This window comes from Gouania willdenowi, chromosome 14 (assembly GCF_900634775.1).
Source record: "Gouania willdenowi chromosome 14, fGouWil2.1, whole genome shotgun sequence".
NCBI lineage: Eukaryota > Metazoa > Chordata > Actinopteri > Blenniiformes > Gobiesocidae > Gouania > Gouania willdenowi.
The window spans coordinates 2,903,275-2,923,668 of record NC_041057.1 but is presented as its reverse complement, the minus strand read 5'-3'; the positions used below and the strand labels follow the sequence as shown (position 1 = coordinate 2,923,668).

Sequence of the window (20,394 nt, the reverse complement as noted above, 5' to 3'; positions counted from 1 at the left end):
TAAACAAATCAAATCAACATTCATGTCAGCATTTAGAATAATGACAAATCTGAGCATTAACACAAGAAAACAACAAAGGCTTATTTTTTTAAGTCATTTACTGTATATGTATGTTTTGTGTATTTTTGTTGTCATTAAAAAAATTACAATAATTCTATATTCTATTTAGAGTCTCCTTGCAGGGGCACCATACAAGAATTGTTAAAACAAGTTAAAAACATGCAATAAATATATACCATTTACAATTTTCACTTATTTTATGTGTTTTTAGTGTCATTTTGTGTATTTTTGTTGATGTTTTGTGCATTTTTATTTTATTTTGCGTTTTGTCATTTTGTAAAATCTTTCATTTCATACAGTTTTGGTGTCATTTTTTGTATTTTTGTTGATGTTTTGTGCATTTCTATCTCATTTTGTGTGTTTTTGTTCTCATTTTGTATATAAGTCTCTCATTTTGTTTTTTCTGTTGTCATTTCATGTGTTTTTGGAGATGTTTTGCTGTTTATTTGTGTATTTTTCTCTCATTTTACATTTTAAAAGCTATTTTGTTGTCGTTTACTTTGGGGCCAAACAAAAGGACATGGACTTTACATAAACTCTGTCCTGTGGTAGTGATACATTCAAATAATTTTCAGATTTTTCAAATATTTTTAATTTTAAAATCATTTAAATTTGGCATTTTTGTTGTAAAAAAAAATTAAGAGTGACTGCCCTCTAGGGGTTGAAATCCGGTTATTGCAATCAAATTTAGCTATTAACCTGAGAATGATTGTTTTTGTGACGTTTTGGTGGCTTCTTAAATGCATAAATAAATTTAAAAAAAATAAAAAAATAAATAAACAAATAAAATAAAATAAATAAACAAATAAAATAAAATAAAATAAAATAAAATAAAATAAAATAAAATAAAATAAAAATCATGAGACCTACAATCCAAGATCAAAACTTGAAGCAAAATAATTAACAATAAATACATGAATAGCTGAATAAATTCAAACCTATGGACCAAGATCAAAACTTCAACTAAAAAAATAAACAAACAAACAAATTAAATTAAAATAAATGATGAGACCTTTGATCCTATATCAAAACTTCAACCATAATAATTAACAATAAATATATAAATAAATGAATGGATGAATTAATCATCAAACCTATGGTCTAAGATCAAAACTTCAACTGAAAAAACAAACAAACAAACAAATAAATTAAAATACAATAAATCATCAGACCTATGATCCATGATCAAAACGTGAACCAAAAAGAAATAACAATAAATACATAAATAAAAATAAATTAATGAAATGAAATAAAATATGATAAAACAAAATGAATAAATAAAATAAATGAAATATAATGAAACAAATAGATAAATAATCAAACCTATGATTCATGATCAAAACTCGAACCAAAAATAATTAACAATAATAATAAATAAAAATAAATGAAATGAATCAAAATACAATAAGATAAAAATGAATAAAAATAAAATAAAATAATATAAATTAAATTAAATAAGATAAAATAAAATGAATAAAAATAAATGAAATGAAATAAATAAGATAAAATAAAATAAAATGAATCAAAATAAATGAATAAAAATAAATGAAATAAAATAAAATAATAAAAAAATATATAGATAAATAATCAAACCTATGATGCAAGATCAAAACTTGAACCAAAAATAATTAACAATAATAATAATAATAATAATAATAATAATAATAATAATAATAATAATAATAATAATAATAAATAAATAAATCAGACCCATGCTCCAAAGATCAAAACCCCATGAGGTCACAGATGTCTCTTTATTAATATCATTAATTACATTAGTCTCTGATGTTAGCATTATCACCTAGTAGCACACACACGCACACACACACGCACACGCACACACACACACACACACACACACACACACACACACACGGTGTGTTGATACTGACGCACACACCGAGCAGCGTCCGTTCACACTGAGGAGCTGCAGCCGCTTTTCATGCACCGTGTCAGGCACAGGAGTCCACAGCTGTCCGCCCCTAACACTATGAGGAAGCTGTAGGCACAGAGGTACGGTGGGTACACTGGGTATACTGGGTATACTGGGCTGTTATGTTAGCTACCTAGCTAGCTGTGTGGGTGCACTGTGCCTCAGTAACCGTGCTGTGTCGTGCTAACAATTAGCACTGATGCAAAAATACCAACCTATCATGTTAAGAAACTAATGAACAGTGGTTTTCAGTTGGGTTTAAAGCAGCTGTCGAGGGTATTGCTCACGAAAAGGCCATGAATAAGCATCTAATGGGGGGATGCTAAGCTAAGAGCTAATGCTAACCATCGTTATGCTTTGCATTTCCAGGCCTTTTAAACTCACTTTGTGCTGCATATGGACAGAAACAACCTGTGTCTAGAAGCTAACGAGGTGCTAAATGTGTGAGATTTGTAACTAAAAGGCAGAGAAGTGCATTTTTTATTAGCTGTAAGTGTTATTTTGGGTGAAGCAGAGCTGTCCCTCCTCCTGACCTCAGCATGTATCATGTATGAATGTGGGGCTTCTTATTATTATTCTAGCAGGTAAATAAATACAAATAAATATGTCAGGGTTTGATCATCTAATGGGTACCTCTGATGTGTGACCCCCAAACTAGGAATGTAATTTTATCCTGCTAAAATATCACTAACCATGTCCATTAAAGCACTGGTTCTCAACCCCCAAACTAAAGGTTCCAGAGTCAGTAAAATGATGGTTCATTGTTCTATGAATCTGTGAGAACCACATTTATTTATTCATCTGAATAATATCCACTGTTATCCAGGAAGTTTAGTATTAATTGGGCCGTAGTATCTTGATATTTTTTTCTGAAAATAGCAATATACGATGTAAATCTCGATAATTTCATTTCAAGTAAAGTCTTACCAAAAAGACAATTTAGGGTTGAATTCAAAGGCCACACAGGTACATTTACGAGCAAACATCTGCACAATATGTGCCTCTCTAGTCTTTTTCTCCTTTAACGGACAGCATGTGTGAGTGAGTTCTGTTTTAGGGGAAGGTCTGGGTTGGGACACCCTCAGTAATCCATCTAATCTGTGCTTTTTGATGCTTTTTGTGAAGTAGTGAGAGCAGCGACTCTTCAAACAAGTATTTTAATACAAAATAAGTTAGAAAATATTTATATATATGTATGTCGATAGAAAACTCTATATATCTTGAATTTCGATATATTGCCCAGCTCTAGTATATAGTCATCTTAAAGATTTAAATCCTTGTTTTAATCTGAAATAAAATGGGTTAAAAGTGACCAGAAATGGTGGTGAAATAGGATTTTAAAAACCACAGAAATTGGTTAAAAGTTGCAACTGCGTGTGGCCAAAAACAGACAGAAAAGGTGTTTTAAAAAAAAAAAAAGGTTCAAGATGTCAATATTGGAACAATTAGTTTAAAATGGCAAATAATGGGCATCACTGCACAGATCGTGAATGTGGTTAATTTGGCAAAAATAAGCATGAAATATGGTAAAAAGAGGTTAAAAGTGACAATAATGGGTCAACATACATATGTGACATTAGCTGGAAAAAGTGGTGGAAAGGCTTTATAAGTAAAAAGTAAAAAAAAAATTTAAAAAAAACCTACGAGTTTCAAAAAAGGAATTGTAGGCTAAATTATTCCTTAATCTAACTAATTAAAAAAGACTTTAGAAATAGTTTTTTTTAAAACTCGTTCTTCTCATGTGGCTATGATCTGCCTTTATGCTGCTATAATCTTCTATTAGGCTGAGTTTTCTTTGGTTTATTATTCAGCAGATGTGTTTGTCTTTGTGCAGTGTGAGCATGGCAGATAGAAAAGGGAAAGCAGCCACTTCTATTAAAACACTCCCGAAGAAAGCACAAAAGGAAGTGAAGAAAAAGGTATGGATTGCATCATTTTTTTTTTCTTTAATGCTCGTGTAGGCATTTCACTGTTTAAGTTTTGACTTTATTGTGATGGACAACAATGAGAAGACGTGAAAATGTTTGTGGTTTCAAGGAGGACGAGAAAGCGGCGGAGGTTTTTGAAGAGTTTCTGGCAGCGTTTGAGAGCAGCGAGAAACGGGGGGTGAAAACCTTTGTTCGTGGGGGCATCGTCAACGCAACGAAAGGTGAGCAGCAGCGTTATTTCACAAGGCTTTTGGCGTTTTCTCTGTTAAAGGTATTCTTTATATATTTAACTAATGCTTTTTACTCGGTACATTGGCTAAGTTTTTCTTCCCTGACCAACAGACAATGTTTTTTCTGCTTAAGTAGGGCCTTGGATTTTCCACGAGGACGGAAAATGTGGAATTCACGTTCTGAAACAGAAAAGCAATGAGAACTATTAAAAAAAAAATACATTAAAAAAATCAGACAATAATAATAGGGATCTAACGATTCACTCAACTCTCGATACAATTCGATTCACTATACTGGGTTCACGATACGATTCTCTCACGATTTATTTTACAAAATGGGACTGTAGACAAATGATGATATAATATTAAATATTCCTTTATTTTTTTGGGGAAAAAACTAGAAAATACTGTACTTTTTTTCATTGTCAAAAGAACCCCTTGATAAACTATTCAAAACAATGCAATTTAACTAGAAATAAATCTTGAATTAAATAAATAAAGGACTAATAGAAATGAAGAAGAAGCCTATTGATTTAAATTCTCGTTCTATAGTAAACAATGCAAAACTGCGTAATAATTCTTTTTCTTTTTTAAAAGTGCAACTGAAAATGTATTTTGTGCCTTAACAATTGGACTTAAAAAAAAAAAATTGTTTGGACCAGCAGAGGGCGCTGGTAACCCAGTGGTTGGTTAGCATGCAGATATTCTTGCGGTGAAGAAGAGATGCTATGCTAGCACACAGAGCTAATAGAAAAATGTGACTTTTACAGATATTCACGTAATATTGCAGATATTCTTTCGGTGCTAAAGGGGTAAGGAATCATTTATGAACATGTTTAAGAGTAGAAGGCGGCCAGAAAGAAAGTAGTAGCAGATTCCGCCCGCCGCCTACGCTTCTCGACAAGAGAAGAATAAATATATAGCGTTCTCTGCTGTTTAAAAAAAGTACTGCGATTCAATTTTCAGAGTATCGATGTGAACCGTGATACCTATGAATCGATTTTTAACTGCCTTGCTATTAATCGTTACATTCCTAATAATGACGCAGAAATAGCTGACGTATATTTTTGGACAATATCAAATTTTTACACCATATTATTCACTCAGAAAACAGGTGATTGAATGTTTGACAAGCGCAGAAAATGGACAAATATGTCAAATTGTTAAAAAAAAAAAACGGTATTTCTAGCAAAGTTTAACGGAAATAAACATGACACGGACTAAACGCTACGTTTCCATTATCCTTGGAAATGCGCAAAATTCAATAGCGCAATAAAAACTTGTGATGGAAACGCTGGAAAAAAGTGTGTGAATTCTGAGTAGAGTGACTTTTGTTTGAATTTGTTTCTAGTTTTTAGCAACAGGAAGTTTTGGTGGCTTTTCTTCACTATTGTTATTGTTTATTTTTTGCTCAAAGCCCAATAAGGAAGTTAATAAAAGCACAGATTCAACCACAACAAGCTTAACTCAACAACTTTCACAGTTTTCTAAAAAAGTATCATCTGTAGTTCATTCTGATGCTTAATCAATAGTGAAGTCTGTTTCTCTGATTCAACGTTATCTGTCCAGATAACTTAATGTTTAACAGGAGCTTTTGTGTTTATTTTTAATCTTTTTTCATGCAGAGGAGGAAGATGCTGAAATCAAGAAGAGTAAACTCTACCGACCCAGTACAAAGTACGCCCCGGAGCCCCAGCATGGCTCTCCATCAGCTGACTGCAGAAAGTCTGTGAGTTCTCTCTCAGGCTATGGTTACTCTGTGATCCTCAGCTTTACTTCAAGCAAGCAAGAGTTTTTATTTTTTATTTTTATTATTTAATTTACAGACGTTCAAAAGAAAGCCAGAAGGAAAGAAGAAGAGTAATCTTGAGCTGTTCAAGGAAGAACTTAAACTGTAAGTCGGTGCTTGTGTGATTTAAGGGTCTGTTGCTGACTGTTTGAGGCACATGTGAGTGTGTTTTAACGTGTGTGTGTGTGTGTGTGTGTGTGTGTGTGTGTGTGTGTGTGTGTGTAAATGTAGAATACAAGAGGAACGTGAGGAGAGATATAAAAGGAAGAAAACAGATCCTGGATCAGCTGGTGAGCTGGATCTATCACTAACAGGAAGATCACGTAGGTCTTTAACTTCCTGCTGCAGTGTTTTTAATCGACGACTCCTGGTGTGAGTTTACAAGAGTTCTGTTTTCCATCTTTTTTCAATCTTTAGTTTTCTACGATGATCCTGCATTCCCAACCAGCACCAACCTTTACATCAACTGCATCAGTCCCAAGGTATATAAAGTTTAAATAAAAATCAAATACCGGTAATACATTTTATGTTTGTGGAGAGGGAAGTGGTGCTGCATCATATGTATTTACGGTGGTAAAAGCATAAATTAACAGTACAATAAGGTTTAAAATGTAAGATATCTCTGCCAGTTTTGAATAGTAGTTAATAATAAATGGTATAAAGTTGTCAAAATCACTGCGTTAGGTTTATCAGTAGCGATCAGGCACAGGACAGAGGCTGGCAGCTGACACACAGAGAGAGAGAGAGACAGTTTATGATAGAAATAAACAGCATAAAGTTGCAAAATAACCACGTTACGTTTGAGTCAGAATACAGACATGACCATAAAAAGCTGTAAATGGACTGATATGCAGACGTGGAGCAGTGAGGAGGAGACTTCAAATGGAGATGGAAACTCGTCTGTTGAAACTGATCAAAATACACAGAAACCTCCGTTAACATGAGCAGCCCTCCTACCTGCCCGTTCTGATTGGCCAAATCGTTTAAAGAGCACCCTCATCAGCCAATAGGGTGTGGCCTATGTCACGGAGCCTTTACGTGGATTTTTCAGGGGAAAACTGCTCAATTATTGGAATGCGGCCAATACAGCGGTGCGTTCAATAGCCTGGAAAATACGGTCATTACAGTTTGGATATTTTTATTGATTAAAAAGCACATGTAAATAAATGAAAAACACACCCTTTTTTTTCAGAGAGAAGTTTGTAAGTAGTACGGTAGCTTTTTACAGAAAAAAGACAGATGTAGGGAAACTATGGGTTTATTTAGTTCTTAAACTTTGAATATAACATAAAACAAAATGCAAACTGCTACCTTTAGCAGAGCACAAAATAATAAGTTGTTGACAAAAATTTTGGGGGGGAATTTTGACCTGTGGAATAAGTTTTTTTGGGGACATTCTTGGCTGAATTGAGGGCCAAATGTCCCGTGGCCCTTGCTAATTTCCGACACTGTTCTTAACCGCTCTGACGCTTGTTTTTCAGATGAACGAAGAGATGCTCTGCAAGAAGTTCTGTAGATACGGGCCCCTGGCCAGCGTGAAGATCATGTGGCCCCGAACAGAGGAGGAGCGAGGCAGGGTCTCCAACAGAGCCTTCGTGGCCTTCATGACGCGGAAAGACGCAGAGCGCGCGTTGGCTGCACTCGACGGTAGAGTGGACTCAGACTCTCCAAAACATGCATTCCTCATTAGGGTTTTCCACGGGAACTTAAACTTTAGAATTTTCAAAAACATAAACATTGCATGGGAATTATTTATTGGCATTTCCAAACATTAATATTAGCATCCATTCAAAGTAATACCATTTATAAAAATACACAACATTTCAACAAGGTACAACGGTGTATATTTTGTGAATAAAGTTGAAATTTTTATGAGAATAAAGTGGCATCTTAATGAAATCATAATTTTATTAAATTAAAGCCATAATATTTTGAGATTAGTCGTAATTTTATGACAGTAAAATTGAAATACGAACAGGATGTTGTGTGTGTTTCGGTCACTCGTGCATTATGGAGAATGTGGAGCATTTAGTGAGATTATGTTTGTCTTTAGGTTTCACATTTGGTGAAATACTGAGTCTTCTGGAGCATCATCACCACTGTCATCAATTTAAGGACTTATGCAGACGTTTGCGTTTGTTATGACGAAAGAACCCGACTGATTTAACTTTTATTTTATTTTTTATTTTTATTTTTTTTATTTTTATTTTCATGTGGCCCTAATACGCTGTCAAAACAATTTTCCATGTAACAGGGAAAAACGAAATTCACGGTTTGTCCTTAACAGGGATGTTAAATAATGTGTATCAGTTATTTGAAATGAATCCTAATTTCTGGTTAATAGTAAACAATAAATAAGTTTATATTTTTTTTAATATTCCTGAAATTCTAGAGCTTAAATTCCTTTGGAAATTTACCAGGAATGTTCTGCTTGTTTGCCATGTTGTTCCTTGTTAATCCAACCTCTGATCTTGCAGGTAAAGTTATAATGGGTTTTGAAATGAAGCTCGGTTGGGGCAAACCTGCCCGCATTCCTCCTCAGCCCCTCTACACACCTGTGGGGTTGCGGATCGCCCCCCCACCGCCGTCCGGGCTCCCGTTTAACGCCCAGCCCAGAGACCGCTTCCGCAACGACTTCACCAAACCGTTAGGAATGTCCAAATCCAAGCTGGACAAGGTAAAAAAAACATCACAGTACCTGAGAGTGTTACAATAACAGCTGAAAAATACACAATTTATCAAATGTTACAAATGCATTTGACTTTTTAATCAGTGTTTTTATCCAATCTTTAATTTTTAATGTAGCGTTAAAGACAAAAACAAGTCCATTTAAATATGTTTTATTCACTCGTGCATTGAATGCTGCTGTCCTCTAAACTTTTTGTATCGTGCACGTTTCATCCGTGCATGTTCTCACTTTGTCATTTATTTTCACTTGATGCGACTTCACAACCAGACTCTGTCCGAAGCCGTTGTCAAAGTGGTTATTCCATCTCAAAGGTACACACACACACACACACACACACACACACACACACACACACACACACACACACACACACACACACACCTAAACAAACCCAATTTGATAACAAAAATGCATCAAATTACTCAATAAAAGCACGACTACAAAACTACACAAAATGTGAAAAATATACACAAAAATGCCCAAAATGATGGAAAAATAAACAAAACAAAAGCAAAAATACACAATATGACTCCATAAACACACAGAAAGACTACTCTAAAACAACTAAGACTCACAAAATGAAAGAAAAAAAACACAAAATGACAGAAAGATATACTAATCGACAATAAAGATTTGCAAAAATGACAGAGAAATATAAATATCGACCATAAAAGTATGCAAAAATGACAGAAAAATACACAAAATGACTCCATAAACACACAAAACCTGCTCCAGAACAACAAAAGCACACCAAATGAGAGAAAAAATATATGAAACGAGAGAGAAATATACAAATTGACAATTAAAATATGCAAATATGGTGCAGAAGAGGAAAAGTTTCTTTAAGAAGTGTTTTTACTTCATTTTTACTGTGATATCTAGTCAAGTGATTCAAGTGATGATGATGATGATGATGAACTCTTTTTCCCTGCAGGAATCTCCTCTTCCTCATTCACAGGATGATAGAGTTTGTGGTGCGTGAAGGTCCCATGTTTGAAGCTATGATCATGAACAAAGAGAAGAACAACCCTGACTACAGGTAGATCCACAGCAGACGCCGCTACAGCTTGTGTCAAACTCATGTCCCGGGGGCAAAATTTGGCCCTTTGGAGCATCCAATTTGGCCCACAGGAGAAAATATAAATGACAGAGAAAACATGAATCATTGTTTGAATGAAACTCAACAATATTTGCAGGGACAGGAGCTTATATCGCATGATTGCAGCTTTTTTTTTTTAGTGTTAAACAGTTGAAAAAAACTAAATTCTTACAATTTTACTCAAGTTGTGACATAGTATTTCTCTTTATTCAATAGAAATTGGTCAAAAAATCTAGGAAATTCAAAGCGAAGATCCTGTTAGGACTGATATCTGTGGGTTTCTTACATATTTAGTATTTTATGTATATAGTTTGTCATTTATACATATTTTTTACACAAGGCTCGACTGATAGGCTTTAAAAATAAAAGCATAAAAACACACAATTACACAGCATTAAAACACACATTTAAAACAGTGATAATGTGCTGACAGAATTAGTAATAGTTCTTGCAGTGAGTTTGTAATAATTTATAGATAATTATCTGTCTATCTCTCTATAAGTGCAAACTAGGGCATAATAATATTGAATTTACTGATTTTCCTGCATAAAATCTGCGGCCCTCTTGAAATCAAACCGTTCCATATTTGGCCCCTGAATCAAAATGAGTTTGACACCCCTGCGCGACAGGATTAGCTCATGTTTGTGCTGCTCCATGATGTCACAGGTTTCTGTTTGACAACAAAACCCAGGATCACGTGTACTATCGCTGGAAACTCTTCTCCATCCTGCAGGTTCGTCTCCTCTGCGTCTTCCTAAAAAATTCAACTTTTTGTTTGTAAAACGCACGTAAATGTAATCAATCGTCCAACAGGGAGATTCTCTGACCGAGTGGAGGACCACAGATTTCCGTTTGTTCCGAGGCGGCTCCATGTGGAGACCCCCCAGTCTGAACAACTATGTGAGTTGCAGTGAAGAGAAAGCGGAGCTGGAGGACGTGGTTTCCTTTGAGGAGGAGGTGAAGAAAGGACAGCTCAGAGCGGAGTAAGTCTGTCTGATGAATGCACTTCTAGGGCCTCCGAATATCCGTGATCGCAGCAAACGGACGTGAAAAACAGATTTTATTTATTTTATTCTCCTCGTGATGCATTTACATGCTATGTTTCACCAGGTTTTTGAATGTCTAGAAAGTGTGACAAATGTGTCAAATTCCACACATAACCTCGTTCAAAATCGCTTGCTACATGTTATGAATCAAGTAGTGATCGTGTTATCTTGTGACTGAAAAACGACATTGATCTGAAGTGTGTTTTTAATATGTTGCTTCAAATTATTATGACTTCGGATGATAAAAGGCTCTGGTACAAGGACAGGTTTAGCTAATGGTGTATTAGCTGAACTAATGATCAGTTTACCTGGTGACACATCACAGCAGAAGCATCTACAATCACACGGCTACACATGAGTGTGATTCTCATCATATCATCATTTCTCTGGGTATACTACCTGAAAAAAAGTCGTCTGAATAAATAAAACCTTAACATTTTTCAAAATGAATTTTAAAAAAAGTACTTATCACGCAGAAGTCGTGGGTAAAACTGTCAAACTGATCAGCAGACACCTCTGAGGAAGACTGGCACTTGACAGTCGAAAAATAGTCATAGTTGGAAAAAAAGTTGTTTGAATAAATGAAACCTTAACATGCTATTATAAAAGAAAACAAAATGAACTTTCTTGAATTATTGAGTGGCTGAGGGCTAGCAGTGTAGCTAATGTTGCTTTTGCGACGTAATCTTGCGTGATTACAGCGCAACGATCCTGATTTTGTAAATCATCTGAAGCATTTACACTTCAAAATTAATAAGAGTAGTTGTAAGTGTAGCAAACAAACAAAAAACGTCAAATTTTGCTCATAATCTCATTCATCTTGTGCTACGTAATCACACGGCTGCGCGAGATTTCGTGCAAAACTTGAGGGTGATTTGCTGCTGGTTGGCAGCATTTCACTGAAAATGTATTTGGAAATGGCTTTTACATGCACTAAATCCTCACTTACATGTTTTTGGGATCATATCACACATTTCTATGGGATTTTTCCTGTTAAACGAGTAGCTGAGGGTTAGCATAGCAGTGTGGCTAACTTCGCTCTCGCAAAGTAATCTCACATGATTAGAGTGTAACACTCCTGATTTTGGAAATCATGTCAATCAAACAGAATGTAAAATAAAGGCGTTGTTGTGTATATATCATACGTTTCCATAGGATTCTTCCTGTTAAACAGGAGGATGAGGGTTTATTGAGTTGGAAACAGAAAATTCTTGCTAAGTTATCTCATGTGATTTCAGTGGAGCCCCTCCAGGCTTCTGTAAATGTACTGTATAAATCTGAAATTAATAACAGTATCTGACTTGACTAACCCTTTTTTTTTTAGCATGTTTGATACGATTTCTGGAAGTTTCATAGTAAAGTCATATAAACATGGAAAGACAATGAAACGGAGAAGTGTAAACCCTGAAACGTGAAATCAGAGGCCCTACATTTCCTTTTAAAGGTGGACTTTAGTTTCAATGAAGTGGGATTGACGTTAAAAACTCCCCTCAGACACAAGCAGAGGCTGGAGAACATGCTGAAAGATCTGACGCCGAGCAGGGACGCCATCGCTGATGTCATGGTGTTCTGTCTGGACCGAGCGGACGCGGCTGAGGAGGTGGTCGGACACATCACCGACTCCTTCTCTGTGCCCCACACGTCCCTACAGAAGAAGGTCAGTCTGCTTCTTCTTTTACACCACGTGGTCCTCATTCGTCAAGCGTTCGTACGTTCAGATCTGAGCGTTCCACGGGCGTTTGACCAAATTCACGCAAGCCTCAGTATTTATTAACTGTGACGTGAGCGTTCGCTACGATCAGATCTGAGCTCGTGTACGATAATCTGAGTAGATTTATGGAGCAACGTTGATAAATGAGGGCCAGTGACTTCAGGTTTGACCTTCATCACATCACAGATCTGTGATTGTTCTCTTCGCCACAGATCGCACGTCTCTACCTGGTGTCGGACGTCCTCCACAACTCATGTGCCAAAGTCGCCGGTGCTTCGTATTATCGCAAATAGTAAGAAAGTTTTTTCTTCCACCCTTACTCCAATGATTTCATTTCTTCTCACGGTCTCATTCCATCTTTGCAGCTTTGAAACGAAGCTGACTCAGATCTTTGGAGAGCTCAAAGCAACTCATAAGAACATCCAGGCCAGGCTGCAGGCAGAGCAGTTCAAGGTCAGTGTTTTTCTAACATTTTAGGCTCAAGTCCCTCTTTCTCTTATTTCTGAATCCAAGTCCCCTCCTTATGTCCGACTACAACTATAGATCATAATGGTGGAATGAACCAGTGATAACACATTTTAAAGTAGAGCTGGGTAACTTCCACACAGCGGGGGCCACAAAAATGTGTTTGTTTGATATTTGTTTGAATATCTGTTTTGATATTCATTGTTATAATGACCATTAACACAGGAAACAAAGAGTTTTTACAGTTATTTTCTGTGCTTTTTGTGCATTTCTTTAATCCTTTTGTTTTTATCCATGTTTTTATGAGTCATATTGTGTATTTGTGTTGTCATATTTAATTGTTTTGGAGTAATGTTTGTGTATTTCTGTTGTTTTGCTTGCTTGTTAGTACTGTGGGTTTGCAGAGTCGTTTTTGTTTTTATTTTTTTGTAATTTTGTATATTTAATCATTTTGTGTGTTTTGTTATTTGACGTATTTTTGTGTATTACTGTCCTTTTTTTTTTTTTGTGTGTGTGTTTTTTGAGTATTTTCTATATTTTTCACAGTATTTTCCTGCAATGTTGTAATTCTTTGTATGTTTTTAATGTGTTTTTGCTTTTGTACGGTATGTTTACTTTGGGGGTCGCATAAAATTAGACCAAGGGCCGTATGTGGCCCCTGGGCCGTCAGTTGCCTGTGTCTGTTTTAAAGAATCTCATTTTGTAAATAAGTGGAAAGAAAACCTTATTTTGGATCGTGATCCCATGTTCATATTAAGACATTTTTTTTCTAGAACTAGTCTTTGACCATGTTTGAGCTCAGATATATATATATATATTTTTTTTTTTTTTTTTTTAACTGCATTTTAGTTCAACTAGATTTATATTTCACAATGTTAAAGTATAGAAATACAGTTGTTTAAGATTGTTTTAATTAAAAAAAATAAAATAAAATATTTAAGAAAAAAAAATGTTTCCAGAAACTTCAGGCGACCCCACATAAGGTCCTGCCCCCAATGTTGAAAAACACTGATTTAGTGTCTCCTGAATAGATTTATTTATATATATATTTTTTAATAATTTCTGGTCATCATGCCTGGGGTGGAACCACTCTCTCTCTCTCTATTACCCCCTGTAGTACCATTGTGTACCCCTAAGGGTACACGTACCCCCATTTTAGAAACACTGAGTTAGCGTGTTTCTCTTGGTCTTTCACCACAGATAATAATTCATTTTTGATCTTTTCTGATGTGTCCACAGCAAAAAGTCATGTGTTGTTTCCGAGCGTGGGAGGACTGGGCCATTTATCCAGAGCCGTATTTAATCCACCTGCAAAACATCTTCCTGGGTTTCACCAAAGCAGGAGAAGAATTCACTGAGACGCTGAAGGTGAAGGTGAGCTTAAAGATCCAGTTTAATCAGATAAATTCATATTCTAGGCCTCGTAGATCAATGAATGAGAGAAAAAGGTGAAAAAGGTTGACATTGTTGCTTGAAAGTGTCAGAAAAGTTTCCTGCATTGAATTGTGGGATGTGGAGTCTCATAGATGGATCCATAAAAGGGTTTTTCCTTCATTCTTACTGTGATTTTTCTCTGTCAAAGTGACTTCCCAAATATTGATCAACAGTGATTTTGTTTCAAATGTATAATTTATACATTTTACACATAACACATTGGAGGCACAAAGCTGCCTGTGAATTATGAATTTGAACCAATATCTCACACACACACACACGTACGTTATGTAGCAAAAACAATGAGCATTCTAGTTGCTCCAGTTTCTATTTTACAGACGTTTATGCAGATCGATGCGCAGAGAGGGGAGGGGTTGGGCGGCCACCAGAGGTCCGCCCCCTAAGGGTTAAATGTTTTGTGGAGTGAGGAGATATTACTGGGAATATTGGGAACAAACTAGAACAAAAATGGAGTCCAACCAATTGTTGTCCTCCTCGTGTGGAGAAGATACACAAGAAATCACAGTAAGAATGAAGGAAAAACACTTCTACAGGACTACACATCCCACAATGCAATGCACCAAACTTTTCTGAGTGTATTTACAGCAAAGATCAAAACAAACATCTCCATTTGTTCTAAGAAACCCAACAACAAAGTATTTGAGGTTAATTTTCTGTTTTCTGGAGTTTTAGCCTCTGAAAATTTACTTTAATGACGCGTCTAAAAACAGGCTGAGTGGGCGTGTCTGTAGACGCTGGCTCCACACAACAGCTTTATCATCACAGCGATTTTCTTTTGCTATTCACACACTCTTGTTATTGTTTTCAGCCTAAAAAAAACTGCACATTACAGTACAACACATGGATATTTAAGCGGCTATTGTGATTGTGAGTCCAACAAACGCTGCGTCATGGTGTGTTTATTATCACAGCAGCAGCGGAGTCAGTCAGCTGTTTCAGTTACACGTCAGATCATGTCAATATAACGGCCACTAAAAGTGGAACTGCTCCCTGGGTGCTACTGCTCCTCAGGGAGGGGTTAAATGCAGAGTAGTGTATGTAGCTTTACATATATGACAATAAAGTATATTATATATTCTATATTAAACCACAGTGTTCGTTTTACCTGTGAGGTAGTTTGAGAGGGAGGAGCTTACACTCTTGTAGGGTAGGAGGAGCCAGGATTGTCAGGAGGAGGAGTTTCCATCACAACTCGAGAAAAATCCAACTGTTCCGTTTGGAGCTGACTTTTTACAAAATGTGGAATAAAAAGGGAGGAAACAGAACTTTTTGAACTTTGTCAAAACCATTAGAAAGTGATTTTTTTTGATAAAACTGCTCCTTTAATGTTGGAACAAATCCTTTATTTCAGGAAGCGTCTGTCGATCTGGACGGCGCTCCATTGGACGGAGCGACCTACGACGGGCTCCCGTTGGACGGATCGGTGGATGACCTTGACGGGTGTCCACTGGGCTGGGATCCTCTGGATGGGATTCCCGTGGACGACATCGACGGCGTTCCTTTAGGCTCTGCCGTGGACGACATCGATGGAATGCCCTGTAGGTTCAGTCATTGGTAGAAACAGAATCAGTTTGATGCTATCGCTAACTATTGAACGCTATCTTCTGCTTATTTTATAGTAGACGACAAGAGCCTGTCCAGAGTGCCTTTGTCTAAGTGGGAGAGGACGGATGATGCTGGAGACGTTTCTCACGGTAAAACCATTAACACCGAAGGAATTTTTCCTCAATTTTTTCTCCTACAAACGTTTTTTTTTTTTAACATTTTTTATTTAAAGCAGCAAAAAGTGAGTCCAAGTGGGACGCAGGAAAAGACGCTGACAGTGCAGACGACATGAATGTCAGGTAAGACTTTAGGTCACGTGTCAAACTCGAGGCCCGGGGGCCAAATCTGGCCCTTTAGAGCAGTGGTTCCTCCTTTCTTTAACTTTTAAACCAACGTACCCCCTTATGTCCAACTACTAACATTTTACTCAGAATTCTGTGAAAAAACAACTAGAGCATAATGATGGAATGAATGAGTGATAACACATAAAACAGTATTTAGTTTCCTGTCACTTCCTCCTGATGTGGGACTAAGACTCATCCTTCAGTTCTTTTTATAAATAAGATCCTTTCTATCATTGTGTGTGTGTTTTGTTGTTGTTTGTCTGTTCTTCTTTTTGTTCAGTATGTTTTTTTTCTTATTTTGTGTTTTTGTTGGTATTATTTAAATTATTCTCTGTGTGTTTTTTGTTGTTGTTTTGTATGTTTCTCTGTTATTTTTGTGTATTTTGTAGTGATCTAGTGTATTTTTTTGGTGTCATTTTATGTATTTTGTTGTTGTTTTCTCTCTTCTTTTTATTAATTGGTATATTTTCTCACATTGTGTGTTTTTGTTGTCGTTTTGTGTGTTGCTGGTAATATTTAGTATGATTATAATTTTTAACTAAAAATAAACTTTATAAAACCACATATTTTTTTAAATGTAGTAGTTTCTCTCTCTCTCTCTCTCTCTCACCCCCATTGAAAAACACTACTTTATAAAACCCAATTCGGTGCTAAAGAGAAATTAAAATGACAGAAAAAAACATGAATTATCTGAATTAGTTCAAAGAACTGTTAAATATTTTAATAAAAAAAATCAGTATTTTTGAAAAATTAACATAATTTACACCAAATGAAATAAAAATTGGTCACAAAATCAATGAGATTTATAAGAGAAGATCCTGCAGAGACTGATCTGTCATTTATTGTTTGTATACAGAGGTGGACTCAGACCATGTAGAAGATGTTATTAAATCACTGATTCTCAACATGTGGCTTTGTGTCTTAATTTGAATTAATATTCTCCCAGAAAACCTTAAAAGGTGGAAACTTTTTAACCCTTTTTAACCTATTTCCTTTGTCTTAGTTTTGCTTTTTTTCAAAACTTTTTTCAGACTTTAGCTCCTTTTGCCAATAAATATTCGGTTTTTCCTATTTTTTATCAATTTTTGCAGGGTTTTTTGGATACTTTTATCCAATTTTTGTCCTTTTTTAAATTTTTTTGGGCCACTTTTCATCCAAATAAGCAAATTTTTGCCCAAAAACTACAACTTGTTTCCTTTTTTTCTTACATTTTGTCTCTTTTTGCTCCACATTTTTGCCCTTTTCACTCTTGTTTGCCACATTTTGCTCATTAAAGTTACGCTTTAGCCATTACATACCACCTGGTTCCTCTTTATTTTTTCATTTTTTGGCCACTCTTGACTTCTTTTGGATCATTTTAATCACTTTTCTTGCCACGTTTGGACTATTTTTGACCACCTGATACCATGTCTGCCTCTAGGGGACAATAATGTTGATATTTCTCACTTTTCCTCCTAAACTCCGCCCCCCCACTTGGGATAAAAACTGCTCCGTATTTGCCCCCTTGGCTAAAATGAGTTTGACATCCCTGATTCTGTGAGTAGAAACAGCTGAGTAATCAAGTAAATACCGTCTCCATAGCAACAGTGGGAACTCCCAGGATGGAGACGAGGGCTCAGAGAGCGACAGCAGTGCAGATTCCTGCAGCTCGTCCAACTACAGCAGCGCCGTGTTCCAGAGCTCACTGAGGAGCTTCCAGCTGACGGAGAGCAAACGGAAACGACTCCGAGAGCTGGAGGTGAGCGGAATCGTGCACGTACGACTCCACTACGTGCACGGAGGGTTGATGAAGTAGTGTGTGTGTCTGTCAGGTGAAGGTGATGAAGATCCAGGATGAGCTGGAGTCTGGGAAAAGGCCGAGGAAGCCTGGAACCAGCCTCCATCAGCAGGTGGAGCAGTACAGGAACAAACTGCTGCAGAAGGTGATGAACGTTCTTTTGTTTTTCTTTGTTTCCTGCCACCATGAATCGTAGAATCTCATTGGTCAGCGACTCATTTAGATACAAAAACTATTCATGAGCTCTTTTGCTTTGGTCATTTATGGTAGAATGTGTTGAGGGCGGGACAGGAAGTGACACGATATCAATAATTACAAATTTAGTAGAAATGGTATAAAATACAATTTATTTAAAAAAAATGTAAAACTTGCGAGAACAAGTAAATAATAACTCACTAAAAAAATAAGTAGATGCTTATCAAACTGTTAAATTACATTTTTCAAAAAAGTATAAGGTTTGTTTCTACAACAGATTCTGATTCTGTTAAGTTCTTCATTTCTTTTAAAAAAAGGTTTTCTGGAAATTTTTTATCTCCTGAAGACAAAATGAATCTCACTGGAACCTTCTTAAAGGCTAATTTATATATAATATAACATTTTATTATTCTGCTATAATTTCTGGTTTACGCTCTTGGGTGCTTACCTGGTTGTTGTTTTTTTTTTTATTTTAATTATAAATATTCCTATATTATGTTTCTGCCTTGTTTTTGTCTTTTTTTTTGTAGCTGAAGTTTCCAAATTCAAAATTGGTTTTGTAGGAGGAATACTTTACAATCTTTTTACTGTACTGTGTTGGTTGAAATTAATAAAATCTAAAATCCTGCCCTATGCTACAGGTCGGGTATGTTACGTACCAAAACAACGCCATAAAATCAGAAAATACACAGCGTAAAAAGTCAACAATGATGACAAATTGTGTCTTATCTTTGTTGTTTATCAAAAGTTGCTCCAGTGTGAATAAAACTCCATATTTTTGATAAATCCAAACCACCGCCATTACACATATCCAGCCATTTCACAGTCAAGAAATCCGTCCAATGAGCGCTTAGTGCTCATGTGTAAAATGGCTGGTCCCTCCTTTATCCAGCTCTGATTGGCCAGGGCTAAAGCCACTCCCATAGTGTTTGATATCACCCATTTCTACAGGCTCTCAGCTTTCTAACGCTGTGTCAATCATTCTGATCGGTCAAAGCATTGCTGAACTCGACACATGCGTAACGCCACCAAAGAGTGGAACCAAAAATAGAATTACACATGGCACAGCAGAAACCTGACTAAAAACGGATATTTGTTTATTTAAAACCAAAGTGCGACACCTAGTGGTCAAACATGAGACTAACAATGATTGGAATCAATTTGACAGACATATTACAGTTACACACCTGTTTTCAAACTTATGAAAGCTTTAGCACAGTTGTGGCAAAATGGGCTTCTGTAGAAAAACGTGTATCTTTGGCCTAATGTTTATTATTATCATCATCAAACTTACTGCAGTTGATGTCCATACATTAGTTCAATTATTTCTGCTTTTATAGCCTTCGATAATGATAATTGACTTTATATTTGATGTAAATCTCTAGGTTTTTTGGGGGCGGACTACAGATTTCTGTATTTAAAGCATGATTTATTGTCACTCAGTATCAGATATTTCCAAAACTTCAGATCATCTGTAACCACTAAGGGTCTTACTTCAATCTGAACAAAAATGAGTCATGTAGGTCATGTAGAAACTTAGAAAAACGTGTGCTTTTTAGAGAAAAGTGGCTGTGGCTTAAGAGGTTAAAACTGTCTTTGGTTGTTACAGGAGTTTCAAAAAGAAGAAGAAAAGCTCGACGGATCTAAATCAAAGTCCAAAGATCGATCGAAGGATGAAAGGAGAAACAAAGAGAAGAGCAAAAAGAACTCAGACGGAGACAGGAGGAGGAACAGCGACGGCGATCGCTCACAGAAATCTAGAAGCATCTCTCCTTCAAAGCACGTAGCACAGCGTTAGCATTAGCCACATGCTAACAATCATCCGTAACCATTGTTTCCTCTCCTCATTTCACTGCGACAGGTCGAAGCTTTCCAAACGGTCCCGACGCTCCCGATCGCCGTCTCCCGTCAGGAAGAAATCACGCTCACGGTCGCCTCATCACTCGCACAAGAAGGCGAAGAAAAGCAAACACTGACTGGACACTGACTGTAATTATATATATTTTTGTTGCATTTGTTTTTAAGATATCCCATAATGTGTCTGCGTTTATTGCTCAACGGCAAATAAATCACAGAATGTGTTCAAAGCTGCTGAGTCGTCATTTTTCATGTTAAAAAAAAACCCACC

General features: G+C 36.1%; 1 protein-coding gene across 5 annotated transcripts; it reads left to right on the top strand.

Moving 5' to 3' along the window:
- The first annotated feature begins 1,908 nt into the window (after positions 1-1,908).
- On the top strand, positions 1,909-20,353 carry LOC114475565 (U2 snRNP-associated SURP motif-containing protein-like). Of its 5 annotated transcripts, none has more exons than XM_028466492.1 (24): positions 1,909-2,073; positions 3,828-3,912; positions 4,031-4,142; positions 5,777-5,880; positions 5,978-6,045; positions 6,172-6,230; positions 6,358-6,422; positions 7,422-7,587; positions 8,418-8,617; positions 8,897-8,940; positions 9,564-9,668; positions 10,395-10,461; positions 10,542-10,711; positions 12,269-12,431; positions 12,698-12,777; positions 12,851-12,938; positions 14,190-14,324; positions 15,757-15,943; positions 16,025-16,099; positions 16,183-16,249; positions 17,876-18,032; positions 18,106-18,216; positions 19,876-20,045; positions 20,128-20,353. In XM_028466492.1, the coding sequence occupies exons 2-24, from the start codon at positions 3,835-3,837 to the stop codon at positions 20,240-20,242; spliced, it is 2,586 nt and encodes an 861-aa protein (XP_028322293.1). In that variant the 5' UTR covers positions 1,909-2,073; positions 3,828-3,834; the 3' UTR covers positions 20,243-20,353. The 5 variants fall into 5 exon arrangements, with proteins under 5 accessions (XP_028322293.1, XP_028322292.1, XP_028322290.1 ...); XM_028466491.1 differs by having other exon boundaries at positions 6,172-6,263; positions 16,186-16,249; positions 17,882-18,032; XM_028466489.1 differs by having other exon boundaries at positions 6,172-6,263; positions 16,186-16,249.
- The last annotated feature ends 41 nt before the right edge of the window (positions 20,354-20,394 follow it).

Bases quoted from the DNA above. Each gene is read 5' to 3' on its own strand.
- LOC114475565 (XM_028466488.1), top strand. From the start codon at position 3,835: ATGGCAGATAGAAAAGGGAAAGCAGCCACTTCTATTAAAACACTCCCG. The intron at 7,588-8,417 runs GTAGAGTGGACT...CTGATCTTGCAG, and splicing joins CGCGTTGGCTGCACTCGACG to GTAAAGTTATAATGGGTTTT. The intron at 16,250-17,875 runs GTAAGACTTTAG...CCGTCTCCATAG, and splicing joins GCAGACGACATGAATGTCAG to CAACAGTGGGAACTCCCAGG.